Source organism: Elephantulus edwardii, unplaced genomic scaffold, assembly GCF_000299155.1.
Source record: "Elephantulus edwardii isolate Elephantulus edwardi_28Jun2011 unplaced genomic scaffold, EleEdw1.0 scaffold00083, whole genome shotgun sequence".
In the NCBI taxonomy this organism is placed as follows: Eukaryota; Metazoa; Chordata; class Mammalia; order Macroscelidea; family Macroscelididae; genus Elephantulus; species Elephantulus edwardii.
The window spans coordinates 4502954-4518736 of record NW_006399833.1 but is presented as its reverse complement, the minus strand read 5'-3'; the positions used below and the strand labels follow the sequence as shown (position 1 = coordinate 4518736).

At 41.2% G+C, this 15783-nt stretch overlaps 2 protein-coding genes across 3 annotated transcripts in view; both read right to left on the bottom strand.

Annotated features, from left to right (window-relative positions):
- The window catches only part of LOC102858774 (NACHT, LRR and PYD domains-containing protein 12-like), a 42988-nt gene extending 42286 nt beyond the window's left edge, over positions 1-702 (bottom strand). Inside the window, exon 1 of the mRNA XM_006889947.1 lies at positions 624-702. Within this exon, the coding sequence (XP_006890009.1) occupies positions 624-702 (79 nt within the window). The remainder of the gene's footprint in view (positions 1-623) is intronic.
- A 12766-nt stretch (positions 703-13468) lies between these two features.
- MID2 (midline 2) overlaps positions 13469-15783 on the bottom strand; it is a 158345-nt gene continuing 156030 nt past the window's right edge. The window contains exons 8-9 of one of the 2 annotated variants that reach the window (XM_006889904.1): positions 14552-14759; positions 13469-13994 (exon numbers count right to left, since the gene is read on the bottom strand). In XM_006889904.1, the coding sequence (XP_006889966.1) occupies positions 13592-13994; positions 14552-14759 (611 nt within the window). In that variant the 3' untranslated portion in view covers positions 13469-13591. The remainder of the gene's footprint in view (positions 13995-14551; positions 14760-15783) is intronic. The other variant, XM_006889903.1, reaches the window with a different exon arrangement.

Below are 15783 nucleotides of genomic sequence, written 5' to 3'. Positions count from 1 at the left end.
TATATATATATATATATATATATATATATGTTATTGTTGTTGTGTACCGTCGAGTCGGAACCGTCCCATAGCTGACCCTCCAGTGGTTTTTGCAGAGGCAGTTAATTGCACGGGAGAAGACTGTCCATCCTTCTCCCACCGAACATCAATCAGATTCAAACTGCGTGCCTTTGATAGTACTGAGCTTGTTTCATAAAAAACAGTGTGTGTGTGGTGGTGGTGGGGGGGGCACCATCTCCCAAAAGAGAATTTCTAGTTTGAAAACCCCACCAAGCCTCGGCAAGGTCCACAAACACGTCCAGCAACACTTGTCACCTGTTCCGTTTCTCTCCTTACAGAACCCAAAGCCTGAAAGATCAAAGAAACCACTTCGGGGCCACTTCCTTGAAATCATACATCTAGGGTCTCAGAACCCTGTAGGGTTTTCTAGAAAAGCTGCGCGCCTTTTTTATTTTTTTATTTTTTTTAAATCTGTGAGGGTCACAACTAATTTTCCTCAGATTTTCAAGTAGACGCTTCTGTACCCTCCTGAAAAGAAAAATTCTTTTTAAGGTTAGGAATAGTGGAGAGAGCTTCCTCGGTAAGATTCCCCCGCGTTTTTACCTATGTCCGACACTCCTCACCCCGCTTCATCCAGCCTGCGATCCTTAGCCTCCCGCCGGCTCGCTGCACATGCACACAGTCGTCGTCGCCGCCGCGCATGCACCCCACCGTGCGCACGTATCCCGACGCACGCACCACTCAGGGCACACGCACCCAAGCACGCAAAGGCAACAGGCACATGCCTGCAAATTCTCTCGCAATCACCCCTACGTTCACGCCCCCTACATGCACATCCGATATATATATATACACACACACACGTGCACGCTCACTAGCAACTACCACATGCACGCGTTCCTCCCTCAGGAACACGCTCCACGCACCTACACACACCCACCCCGAGAGATCGCCTCACACATGCATGCTTCACACATGCACAGGCGTGCCCGTGCACATGCACTTACCGAGTTACGCACTTTCCTACACCCCTCCACTCACCCGCAGCCTCCTTCGCAGAGCACGCACCAGTCCACATGAGACGCCCCGCAGAGGGAGGAGCCTTTCTCCTTCTCCCCACTCCCAGGACCGCTGTCAGGCCAAGCCTCTCTGGTAAGGCAGCTTCCCAGTGGTGAGGCCCCGCCCCCTGCGCGCAAGGCCCGCCCAGGCAGAGCCCGTCGCAGCCCCGCAACGCCCTTTGCTTCTCTCCTCACATCCCAGGAGACACCGGGAGGGGTGTGGCGCCTCCCACGCTGGGCCACCCGGTCCGGCGGCGGCGAAGAGAGGCGGGCCGGCTGCCACTGAAGGAATTCCCGCGATTTCCCAGTGGAAATTAGTTCATGGAAGGCGCTCCTTCTCCTGGCTGAGAAGAGCGCTCACCTGGTCCCTAAAGCCAGGTTGCTCTCTTCCTGTACTTCCTGTCCCGCGGGAAAGGGATCCTGAGAGTGAGCCAAAGAAGGGGAAATGACTCAAAGAGGAGGCGGCCCAGAGGGAGGGGCTGGACTGGAAAGGGGGGCCTTAGGGGGCTGGAGGGAAAATGAGAATGGGAAATCTGCCGTGGTGGTAGCGAGCACAGTCTGAGAAATCCCTCCAGGTCAAGGCTGCACTCCAGGAGATGTGCCAGCCTTTAAGTTCTGTCCCGTGGCAAAGGCAACCATAGGTAAAACCGGGCTCCTAGGAATCTGTTCATCTGGGTACAGTCTCAGGAATTAACCCTTAATGTTCTTTGGAGACATTACTAGGGTTGTTTTTTTTTCTCATAGGGTTGCTCACTGCATGAACTTAGCATAGCATGAGTCATCAACAGTCATCTATCAGTGATAACTCTTGTTATTAGGGGCATGTTCATTTATTGACGTTAATACACCATGGACAGCTAGGAGAGCAAACAGGTTTTTCCTAGAGAGGGTAAAACCAGGCTGCTCTTTGGAAGCAAGAAGCTTCGACTGATCTACTTTGAACATGTTATAAGGAGAGGGATGTCATGCTTGGGAGGGTGGAGGGACAGTGCAAGAGAGGGAGACCCTCGGTGAGATGGATTGATTCAGTGACTGGGGTAGTGGGGTAGGAATGTCAGTAAGATTGGCAAAGGATAGAGCAGGATTCAGAGCTGTTTCACATAGGGTCGCTGAGTCCCAGGCAACTCAACTGCACATAACAACAATAATAACTATATGAGTTCCATGAGAGCAGAAGTATGTGTCTAATTCCTAACTGAACCTAAACACCTAAAACAAAGGCTATGAATTTTTTAATTGAGTGATTAAATGAATGATTTAATAATAACTTGGACTAGTGGTCATACGGCTTGGAAGGAGGAGTGGCATCCACTTCCATAACAGTTTGCCTCCGGAAACCCTATGAACCTGGAGAGAGGATTAAAGGCACCCAAGCGTCAAGGACTCTCCTTCATAGAGTCGCTATGAGTTGCCTGCGACTCGATGGCACTTAACAACAACAATAACAGTGGTCACACCAGTGGGAGAAAGATGGGCAATCTCCTCCCATGCAAATAACTGCGTCTGAAAACCGCTGGTGGGTCAGCTATGGGTCGGTTCTGACTCTATGATACACAAGTACACTTCCCTTCTGCCATCTAAGAAATTCAGTTGTGGGACTTTTAGAGAATCCGTGAGTGGAAGAAACAGTGGACAAAGTCTTATAGGTTGTATGTCAAATGACCTGTTCGGCCCTTGGAAAATGGAATGTCTTTGGCAAGCCCTGCATGGACACATGGAAGACTGTCAGACAGCCGATCTGAAATTTGAAACTGAGACATGGCTGAATAGAGCAGTACTTGCCACTTGCACATTAAGTAAAGCAGGAGACAGGGGAAAAGCTAAAGTAGAAAGCTCAAAAATAATGTGGCAACTATAACTTGGGAATTCTGGCAGCAGAGTAAATGTAATAAATGTGTATGGCTATTCCGTAAAAGTAAGGATGATGAAACTTCATCTCATATACTTTGGACATGTTATTAGGAGAGGCTAGACCTTGGGAAGGTACATCCTACTTGGAAAGGTGGGCAGGGTCTGAAAGAGAGGAAGATCCTCAACAAGATTATTTGACACAGTTAATTGTAACATGGGTTCAAGTATTTCAGAGATGATGAGGATGGCACAGGATAGGGCGAGGTTCAGATCTGTTGCTCATGGGATTGCTAAGAGTCATACTCAACTGGACCATACCTAACAACAACTGCTATTAAGTCAATTCCAACTCATAGTGACACTGTAGGATGGAGTAGAATTACCCATAGCACTTGGTGGGTTCAAACCGCTGACCTTTGGTGGTGGTTGTATACCATAGAGTTAGAACCAATTTATAGCTGACCCACCCACGGGTTTTCAGAGGCAATAAATCACATGGCAGTTGAATGCCCATCTTTCTCCTATGTAGCAACCAGTGGATTTCAACTGTACTTTTGAGTTGACAGCAGAATTCCTTACCACAAAGCCATCATCAGACAGCTTGGCTCTTTATGGTTGAGTTACAAAAACCAAACCCACTACTTCCATTGGGTTTCAGATGCTGTAAATCTTTTTGAGAGGATACTGCCTATCTTTTCAAAACACTGACCGTGGGGTTAGCAATTCAGTGCCTTAGTCATACATCACCAAATTATTTTGGATGTTGATTCAAAAGTAACAGTAATGCTATGTAACTCCCTGTTCTAGGGTGCTCTGATGGCTCATTGGTAAAGAGTTACACTGCTAACCCAAAGGCAGTGGTAGTTAAGCACCATCAAGCCAGAACCAACTCTTAACTGACCCTCCAATGAGTTTTCATAGGCAGTAAACCCTATGGGAGTTGATTGACCATCTTTCTCCTGCGGAGCAACTAGTGGATTTGAACCATGTTCCTTTTGGTTGGCAACACAACTCTTTACCACTAAATGGATGATTCAAATCCACCAGCTGCTCTGCACGAGAAAAATGGGCAATCTTCTCCTGCTCAACTTACAGCCTCTGAAAACCCACTGGAGGGTCAGCTATGAGTTGATTTCAACTCAACAGTACACAGCAACAACCACACTACCTTCACTAAATTTGCATTATGGAAATATGTACTGTTAAGGGCAAGAAGGGATCTTAGAAATTACTGTGCACTTAAATCAATAGTTGAAAAATTAAGGCTTCAATAGCAAAGGGCCTTATGCCTTGACATTTTCTAGCCTGGTACTGAATCCTTTTTTCCCTTTTTTTAATTTTATTTATTTTAATGAACATTTACAGAGATTTTGGATTTCCATTCATTCATTGTTGCAATTTTCTCCCTGCTCAGCCCTCCCCCCTCCCAGTTTACTCGTCTCTTTGGAAAGTAAAAGAAAAATCCCTTCATTGGCATACAATCCCCCCCGCACACCGCTCTGAGTACACTCCACTATGCAACCTTAATTCTGGACTCTTGTGATAACCATAATACCCTATCATATATCGCTTTTAAATTGTTCTCCCTCATCTGTTTCAATACAGTATACATAATTTATCCAGTTTTTCTCAGTCTTAACCCAATTCTTATGTCAGTCCCATTCTACAACAGTCGCACCATGCAGTATTTGTCCTTTTGTGACTGAGATACTTCACTCAGCATAATGTCCTCCAGGGTCACCCATCTTGAATAATATTGCATGAGTCCCTTGTTTTTCAATGCAGCATAGTATTCCATTGTGTGAATATACCAAAGCTTCTCTATCCATTCGTTTGTTGATGGACACGTAGGTTGTTTCCAACTCCTTGCTATTGTGAACAAAGCTGCGATAAACATGGGTATGCATGGTACTGAATCTTGTAGGGCTTGAACAAGTTGTTGTGCATTCACTTTTTATGCCCTTAATTCCTGCATTCTCCCCTACCATGAATAGACTTAGAAGAATGAAAGATTGGAGCAGATGGGAGAAAGAGAGGCAGTTCCTCAACACACCCTGATTAACTTTACTTCCACTCCAGGGAAAAGTACCAGAGTCCTCAACTGCTTACTGCACAGAACACTCCACCATGGCACCTCAGAAGACCTTGCACTCCACAAAGGCATAGACTTGAACCACAGCTAATCTGAGTCTTGAAAGAACACTAATGATCTTCCCAGGATCCTTACAGGATAAGAAACTACACTGAGATCATATTAGCCTCCTAATTATTTTCCTTGAGAGACTTCCCTGAGACAATTTCTCATTGTCTCCAGGTTCTGAAGAGTTCTAAGGTTCCATGTATCATCCCCCTCAGAACTAGAGCTACAGATCCCAAGGCCAATCACTGGCAAGCTAGCATCAACTTCATGGCTCCTATTGCAATTATCCTGCCCCTTTTGTTGTGGTGCTGTCATTCTTGGTGTGTGAGAGAAAGACCTCAAGGACTAAACTTTGGGATACTTGTGATGTTCAAATAATAAACTGTCTGAAACTACTCCTTTTATCTTTACCGGATGAGTCAGTGGGCCTTGAGCTTGTCCTTTCCATATCTTCTCTTGACAGCTGTTTGGAGTGAATGTCACATTTCTGGTATATGACAGCACTTTTTCCTTTCACTAGGAGTCATCTGATGGTTGTTAAATTAAGGTTGGCAGTTTGAGCCCACCCCGAGGAACTTCTGAAGAAAGACCTAGCAATCTGTTCATGAAAGATCATAGGTACTAAACACTCTATGAGAGTACAGTTCTATTCTGACACACACAGATTATCATGAGTCACTAAGGGGTCACCCTTAATACTAAGGCAGTTAAGAAGCTGGACTGTAAATAAACTGTAATAACTTTTCCCCCTGTCACTGTACATTAAATTAAGAATTGTTCCCAACTTCATCCTCTGTGACTTTCAGTATGATTAGGAAAGTAGCAGATTTTCTTTGCATTATCTCTGTGCACTTGATTGGTCCTGCTGAGAGAGTTGGCATATATATGCTGTTATTTAAAATATGACTGTTGACCACAACGAAATCCCTCATAAGCTCGCCATGTCATTGTTGGTTGACTCTTCCAGGGCTAAAAATAAATCTAAAAGCTTAACTGTACTTCTTTGCCACCCACAAGTTAGACAAAGGCATAGTTTCTAGAAGGTCCTTGTGACTATTTTTTTGCTTTCTGAGAAGAAGAGATAGATGGGGAGGGGTGGGAAATTTTACCCACATTCCTCCATTGTTAATTGCCATCTCATCACCTGCAAACCATAGCAACCTTATGCACAATAGCTCTCCCAGTACCCTGCTCTATCCTGAACCAGTCTCATCATCTCTGACACACCTGACCTCATTACCACAGTCACTGTGTCAGTTCATCTCATCCAGGGTCTTCCCCTCTTGTGCTGTTCCTGCACCCCTCCAAACATGATGTCATTCCCAAAAGACTGTGAGATGAGCCCAAAATATGTGAGATGGAGCTTCAAAATCCTTGCCTCTAAGGAGCAACCTGGTTTCCTCCTCTCTAAGACAAACCTGTTTGTTCTTTTGGTAGTCCATGATCTGTTCAATATTGTTCCCCAGCACCATAACTCAAAGGCATCAATCCTTCTTCAGTCATCCTTAGTCATTGTGCAGCTCTGATGAAGTAATTGTGAAGACCACAACCTGGATCAGTCACACCTTTGTCTCCAGACTGACATCATTGTTCTTTAGCACTCTGGAGAGGTCTCTAACAGCAGATTCCCTCATTCTTTTGAAGATTTCTGGCCTTAATAAGAAGTGTTAGTGAGGTTGCTGGGCCAGGGTGGGCAACCACATACTTGGGGATCACAAAAGTGATGGTGGGTTCACAATAAACACAGTTACTTGCTTGTCATTCTGCTTAAATAGAAAAAACAACAAAAACATTGCCATCAAGTTGATTTGAACTTACCCTGGTATTCCAAATTGACTCCTTCTTACCTATAGGACCAAAGAGACCTCTAGTGGTAGAGTTGAACTAGCACAAAGTTCAAATCCAGTACCTGCTCTGTGGGAGAAAGATGGGCAAATCTCCTGTGCCTTTGAAAACCCCTCTGGAGGTTCAGCTGAGTTGGTTCTGACTCCAAGGCATCTAAAAACATAGACCTTTGGTCACTTAGTTTTATGTCACCCTTAACCTTCTTCATTCCCTCTTGTGTACTGCCAGAATCAACCCTCCAGCAGGTTTTCAGGGCAGCAGTTAACTGCACGGGAGGAGACTTTCCATCCTTCTCCCACAAAGCAACTGGAGGATTTGAACAGTGTGTCCTTGGGATTACAGCACAGCTTCTTACCATTAGGCCACCAGAGCTCCCTAGTGCTAGAGTCCCTATTAGTAGACTATCCCTAGCATTCCCTCTTTAGTTTTAGAATAATCAATTAACTTTAAATAACGCCATCATCAGAGCCCTAAGCAGGTTCCAGGATACTCTTTTTTCCCTCCTTAGATATTTTTAAATTTTTTTATTATTAATAATTATTTAGAGATATTTTGGATTTCCATTCATTCATTGTTGCACTTTTCTTCCTGCCCACCACTCCCCTCTAGTTCATTCTTCTCTTTGAACAGTAAAAGAAAAATTCTTTCACTGTTATACAATCCCTCCCCCCAAGTCCACTCCACTATGCAGCCTTCATTCTGGACTCCTGTCATGACAATAACACCTAAAAAGTTCTCTCCCTTATCTGTTTCAATGCAGTATACATAATTTAGCCCATCTTTCTCGCAGTATACATAATTTAGCCCATCTTTCTCAGTCTCTCCCCAACCCTGATGTCAGTCCCGCTTTAATAACAGTGACGCTATGCAGTATTTGTCCTTTTGTGTCTGAGATATTTCACTCAGCATTATGTCCTCCAGGGTCACCTATTTTGAATAATATTTCATGAGTTCCTTGTTCTTCAATGCAGCGCAGCATTCCATTGTGTGACTATACCACAGCCTCTCTATGCATTCGTTTGTTGATGGGCACCTGGGTTGTTTCCAACTCCTGGCTATTGTGAACAAAGCCACGATAAACATGGGTATGCATATAACTTCTTGGGTGGCAGTTATGGTTTCTTTGGGGTATATTCCCAGTAGTGGAATTGCTGGGTCAAATGGTATTTCTATTTGCATATTTTTGAGAAAGCGCCATACTGCCTTCCATAGCGGCTGCACCATTTTACACTCCCATCAACAGTGAATAAGGGTTCCAGTTTCTCCACAACCTTGCCAGCATTTGCTGTTTGCCAGGATACTCTTAAAGGTCAAATTTTTAACAAGTCAACTTACTTGCTACCAGTCTTTCCCTGACCTTTTTTTTTCTTCTTCTCTTATTCCCTTCTACGTCAGTGTGTGAAATAGAATATGTTATTTTTCTTTGGATCTTACACATTCATTTTCATCTTGCTGATTGTATCCAGTCCCTGAAACAAGTCTTGACAACTAGTTCTCAGACCCCTCCCCCACCCTTGTGTCTGCCCACACCTTAACCTATTTTTTACATGTCACTTCATTCTAGTAACTCATGGTAATCATCTTTTTAATCCCTCCCCCAATTAAATTCCGGTGAGAGACAATCAAGAACTCATGAATACATATATATTTATTTCTTCATAATAGAGGATTTTTAATGTGCTGGGATATTTTAGAGAGGAGCGAGACGGTATAATCCGCGTATGTTCAGATTTCTGCACTAGGAGAGCCCAGAATCCCCAGTACAAACAATGGATAAAGTATTTGATAAAAAATAGTCCAACAATTGTCTAATAAATATCCCAGCCAATAACAACACAGCATATGTCTGAAGCTGGCAAATCAGATTATAAAAGGCAGTTTGAACTGATCTGATGGCAGTCAGTCTGGACAACCTATAATACCCAATGGCTTAGAGGCTGCAAAGTGGCTACTGAAACCAGAAATAAGTGTGGGAGTAGTATTTATATACATGCCTCACATTCACCCATTCCTTGAAAGAAAGTATATCAAATATTCAATCTTATCAAAAAATCCATCCATGGACTGATCCATCTAGTTAGATTTTCTATATAGTTATATATTTATATATATACACACACCTATATATATGGAAATTTTTAAAATTCACCTAGTGTTTAGCTGAAAAGAAAATAGAATTGATTTTTCCAGCAATCTGACTTTCATTGCATCAAAATTTACACAATGGAATTATAAGAAAAAAGCACATACAGATGCAGTTACTCTTAACTTCCAAGTAGCTAGAACCTCAACGTGGCATTAAATTTTTTCTATTCTCAAGACAATTTTAACTTTATTTTTTTTTATTCGGTTTGTGCTTTCTTCAATAATACAATAGAAAAGGTGGAAATAAGCATAGAATGCAGATGAAAAAAATTTTTTTACTAATAGAAAAGGTTGTAGGGCAATAGACTGAGTAGAGTGAAAATAACTATAATTTATTGAGTCAAATTCCCTAAAGACGATGATAAATCTATGCCCGTTTCTCTTCATCCAACTGGATGTACCAAGGACCTCTCTTAAGGTCCTTGGCATTACTAAGATTCCTTGAAAATCTTAAATTTGCTGAAATAGCTAGGACTTGCCTTAGCCCACAGATTGCTTTGCCAGCATGGGTTGTATCTTGGAAAATACTTTTTTAGGTTGCTCAGAAACTGAGATGTTAAAGTCAAACATTATTGTTTATATAAACCCAGTTTCATTTCCCCGTGTATTAAAAAGATTTTGCTCTGAATAATTTTTGGCTATAACCAACACTTAAATCCACCTTTCAAGGAACAAAATTTGAAAAAGTATTAAAATGATGGTACCACATGCTCCATAATCAATTCCCATAAATAACATACAAAGAGCTTTTAAGAGGCTGTAGTTTATACACACACACACACACACACACACACACACACCACACACACACACACACACCCCTCCATCCCCCAGTATATCTGTGAAATAAAGCAGACCAAAATAACCAAGTGCTTCTGGCCCAGGTGAGGAAGTGGCAAATACTAGTTTCAACATCAGAGAAAAAGAAGGAGCTAGTGGTCATTCATACATTTCATCATTCAATAAACATTGGCTGGCACATGATTCTCTGACAGACATTATGCCAGCTGCTAAAAAATACAACAATAGCAAGAAGCTGCACTGCAATCCCAGAGGTACATGGTTCAAATCCACCAGATGCTCTGCTGAAGAAGGAGGTACAAGCTCCTCCTGTACCAGTCAGATCTGATTTGATGGTACACACATATAAAAAAAATAATAAAAAAAATACAACAATGAAACTCAACATCCTTGCCATCAAGGTATTCAGTCCAGTAGGGAAGATCCTATATATATATATATATATATAAATTTATGTGTGCTTTAGAATCACCTGTAGAACTTGTTAAAAAAGTAAATTCCTAGTTACTCTAAGTAGGGAGGAGTCCAAGAGACTATTGTTTTAACAAAGAGCAAAGCTGATCCTAATGCAGGTTGTCCAACGACCACACTGTGAAACGATGCTATACATTAAATTACTGAGAGCAGAGGATCTTCAGGGAGCCCCGTACCCCAGCTTACAAAAGTCAGGGGTTACGTGGGTGGAGAGGAGTCAGGAAAAGGAAAGGCAGTCCAGACCCAAAGTCCAAAAGTAGGGTGGGGAAAATTGGGAGATTTGCTCTAGGTCCTTGATGTCCACAGGGCATAAAAAAATAGTTGGGGTGAGAAAAGCTAAGGACCAGAGGAAAAAATTGGACTAGGGTGGAAAATAAAGCAATCTGTACTTAGCACATTTTCACACTATTCTCTTAAGGACAATTCCTACTGATTACTCTTGGCGCCAAAATGTTTAGGAATGTCTTTGATTTGGGCAGAGAAAATAGCATTCATATTTCATACGTGGTTGAGTTTGGCTAGAGTAGCCAGTGTGAAAGGGGCAAGTGGCAAAAGATGAAGGTGGGAAAGCAAGCAAATCGGATCTTGAAAAACCCCAAACCTAGGAAGTTGGTATTTTCTCCAAAGTTTCAGGAGGCAGTGACTGGTTTTATGAAAGGGGAAAACATCCGTGGTATTGTGTAAGAGTTTTGAGATAGGCCATAGAAAAGAAACCAGGGCACAGATTTTAAAGCACCACTACACTGTAAGAGGGTAGGGGTAAGGGGAAAAGGGATTAATATGTATTGCACGTTAATCAAGCGCCAGGTGCTGTGCTAGGCAGTTTAAATATATTTTCTTTTTAAATCTTTGCAACAACCTTGTGAGGTAGCTATTATTTTAAAGAAAAGGAAACCGAGGCTCAAAGAAGTAAAGTGACTTGCCCGAGGCCACACCACTAGTGAATGGCAGAGGAATGTGGATTATTTTAGTCCGAAGGCAATGGGCTTTCCATTACAGCAAATAACTTTGCAGCAATGCTGAATCTTACTGAGGTTGCTAATTTCCTGATCAGCAGCAGATACATATGGCCTTTAAAACCAGAACATTTTCTTTGCCACTAGATATGTACATTTGAGCTATCCTTCTATATCTCTATCACTCTTGTTTTCTATGTTTGGGAAACACACAAATAACCATTATTTGGGGAGTTTACATTTATACCATTTCTCTTTTACAGAATCGTAAGCCACTGTTGTTAAATGCTATCAAGTTGGTTCTGACACATAGGGACTATATGTACAACAGAATGAAATAGGCCTAGTCCTATGTCATTCTCAAAATCATGGCTGTACGTGACCCCATTATTGCAGCCACGGTTATCACTCCATCTCCTTGAACGTCTTCCTCTCTTTCACTAACCCTCTACTTTTCTATGTATGATGTCCTTCTCCAGAGACTGGTCCCTTCTGATAACATGTCCAAAGTTCTATCCTTCCTTCTAAGGACCAAACTGGCTGTACTTGTTACAAGAGATTCCTTCATTCTTCTGGCAGTCCATGATATATTCTGTATTCCTGGTCAATGCCATAATCCAAATGCATAGGTTCTCTTTCAATCTTCCTTATTCCTTGTCTAAATTTCACATGCATATGAGGTGAATGAAGAGATCATGGTTGGGTTAGGTGCACCTTTGGCCTCTAGGTGGCAACTTTGCTTTTGAAAATCCTAAAGATGCCTTTTGCAACAGATTTGCCCAACGCAGTACATATACAAGCAAGGGCTGTGCTTTATTATTATGTGTACTCTTACTCGGAAATAGTGTGATAATTGGTATACAGTAATTTGTTGAATGAATTAATAAATGAATGCTCACCATCAATGTAGTAGAAATGAAGCAGGGACAAGTTTTGGCATTGTTTCAAAACCTAATCCTGGGGAACCGTAGAAGTATTTTAATATCTCCCCAAAGAGTAGGCTGAATGAAGACAATTTAGCTCATGGAATACAGAAAACTATGATACTCACATCCCCAGTTCTTGAAATGGAACTGGCAAGCTCAGTTCGTTTTAACTACACTAGTAATGACCATCATGAAGAATTAGCTAAGAAAATGTATAGTATAAAGATTGGAAAAGGAATGATTATTTCATTTACTTAAGAAAACAACTTGTTTTTCAGGCATTCTATCAGAAAATATAAGCATATTTATGTGTAAAATTTGTTGCATATTCTTCACAATTCATTAAAGCAGATCCTTAAAGAATCTTCTTTATGCAACTCTTTTTTTTTCAAGCCATTCAAGGCTTTTTCAAGGACAGTTATAAATCCACTAGCTGTATAAACTCAAGAGTAATTAAACTATTTCTTGGTAAAATAGTCTATGTTGGAATTTTCAGAAGTCCACACTGGCCTGATCCATTAAGCAGGATCAATGAACTTTTGTTACACACAATAAAACATCTACCTAGATCAATGTTCTATTTTGTAATAGTACCTCTTAAACAATCTTCACCTGAAAATTATTTCTAATTTAATCTAGAGCTCCTCTCATTATATATGTCATGATCATATGTATATGTGTATGGGACAGGAAGGAGGAAAGGATGGATCAACAGGAGAAAATGAAATTGATTTTAATGTTCTCTTTAGGAGACAAAAATTGTTGCTTTCCCTTTCAGTTTATTTCTCACTCAAATGAGCAAATTTAAAAGTTTATTATGTATGTATAATATATAAAATGAATATATTCTTTATTCACCATATATTATACATGTTTTCATTAATAAACCCTTCATTATAGGCTTTTATCAAAAGCTATATATGTATATATATATATATATATATATACATATATATATATATACATACTTTTCAAAATTCTATGACATCAAATTGGCCAGTAATAAAAAAAAGCCTGATCTTCCAACTACCACTGGCTAAGCCCATTGCTCAGAATACCTTCCTGCATTTTTTTACCTAGAATGACCCTAATTCCTTCCAGTATCACTCCTAAATCACTGGCCATTTTTACTTTTCCAAGAAAAAGAGAGTTATTCTCTAAACTTCTCCAAAGGCTTGAACCCAGACTATGCAGATAAGTTATTCTGAGTAACTCAATACATTAATTCAAATATAAGCTTTAATGCACAAAAATTAAATCTATAATATCTAGTTATTTTGGGTGCTCCAAATAAACTTTATTTTAAGTCGCATATATTGAACACTAACGGAGGTTTAGAAGGGGGAGAAAAACTGCTGAACTGCAGAGCCAGTGAATTATATGCTCTCTTGAAGCTTAATGGCAAGCCTTCATCCCAGAAACATAGGGAGATTCTTGAGGCCTGCAGTTGCATTCCTGCCGATCAGGATATTCAATATAATCTGGGGCAGGCAAACCAGATAAGATCATCAGGGATTTGTTCCAGATTGTGAATGTTGGACAAACTGGAAGGATGAAGGTCACATCAAAGGTATGAAGATGAATAGAGTTAACTGGGTCATAGAAGGATAGCATGTTGTTGTCATAATCCAAGAGGACACCCAGGCGCTTTAACTGCGGGGGCACATCCACAAGCATCTCCTTGTTGTTATGTCTCACCACAAAGTTACTATTGCAGCGAGAGAAGACCCATGATGAGGCATTCTTGCCAATCCATTCATTCTTTGGAGCTGATTTGTAGGCTATACCAATAGCATACCTGTGAGACAACAGAAAGAAAACAGAAACAAACATTAGTGACCTGGCTTCTGCTGAAACCAGACAGGATATCCAAAAATACAGGATTCATGTTTCTTCCTTAACTGGTTTGCTTTTCAGATGCATAATATTGATATCATAGAGACTTGCCATTGAGTTAATCCTCACTTATAGTGACCCTGCAAGACAGAGTCAAACTGCCCCATCGGGTTTCCAAGATTATAAATCTTTGTGAAAGCAGACTGTAACATCTTTCTCCAGCAGAATGCTAGTGGAGCTAGTAGGCTCAAACTACCAACCTTTCACTTAACTACTGTTCTACCATGATTGACCTGAACTTTTTAAAGTTAGCAATTAAAATGATACAGTGATTCCCAAATTTGAGATCTATATACTTCTTATCATATTATAAAAAAAAACTGTTAGAATTTTTCCAGGAGTATTTTTATCACATACTTTTAAACCTTGGCTTATGTTTGTGCTAAAGGCTTTAATCTCCCAGGAACCAAACAACAAGGTTAGGGCAAGGAAGAGAAGAGAAAAGTAGGATCCACTCACCATGTTGAGGATCCCATAGTCACCTCCCAATAGTGGCAACCACTGTCAATGAATACATTTCCTGCTGCCCCATAGCATCCTGTGCCACTAAACCTTTCTGGGGTATGGCTTTTCTTCAGAGAGCTTTCATCTTTTTCCATCTGCAATCCATCATTGGAGATCTTCAACTTCTTGTGAGTCATTTTTGGGTCTAGTTTAAAAGGTTGGCCTGGGGGGGGAAAGAGCACAATGAAGTATTTAAAAATTTTGTCTTTGTTGCACTGCTGAAAAACAAAAATGAAGTGGGAGGTTGTGGTGTTGGCCTAAAAGTTGGCTTCCCCCCCCCCAATTATAGTTAGCCCCTTCTGGTCTCCAGATGGTCTTGCAATTCATCAACAGGTGTGAGACTAGGATAAAAGAAAGAGTGTGTTTATACACACAGGGCAGCAAGACAGGAGGTGGGCAAGACTTAGAGCAGCAAGACTTGATGAAGAATGGAGCAGACTCTATTGGTGAGATCCTGGTGATAGTGTTGGAGAGATTGTGGCATTGCTGTGGAGAAACTGTGGCAAGGTGTAAACAGAGCAACCTTGAGATAAAGGCAAAAGTGAAAGATTTTTGCTGTATTTGCCAGATGCTTGAAGGAGAAGCTGACTTATAACTGCTGGGATGATTTGGATTTGACCACTAAACTGAAACCAGAGCTTGGAATTAATGAGGAGTTGTTAGAACTTGGGCTAAATAAAACCTGGACTTGTATTGTAAGCTATTCTTTGCCTCCCCTAGTTTCCAACTTCCTTCCCTAATAAACCCCACTGTTGATACCACAACTGTATGTCTGTGAGTCAGCAACAAATAAACGAACTTCTTGCTGTTGGGGTGGCTTTAGAGGCAGCAACAAATAAACTAACTTCTTGCTGTTGGTGTGGCTTTAGAGGCATCATGAGGCTGGGCTATGGGATCTTTCTCTGCTTTCTACTATGGGGCAGTGAGTGGCTGTGCTATTCTTACTCCCTCTTGTCCTTTCAGAGAGACACTCATGACCCTGTGCTTCAGTGCTCTGTTTTCTCCTCTCTAGACAGAGGTACAGCACTTCCTGATCTCAAAACCTGCTTCATGGAGATAGCAACTGAAACAGCATAGTACTGGTACAATGACAAATATATAAACCAATGGAACAGAATTGAGCACCCATAAATTAACCCATCTAAGTATCATCAGGGGTGGAGCTCCCCAATTAAAACAAGCTTGGA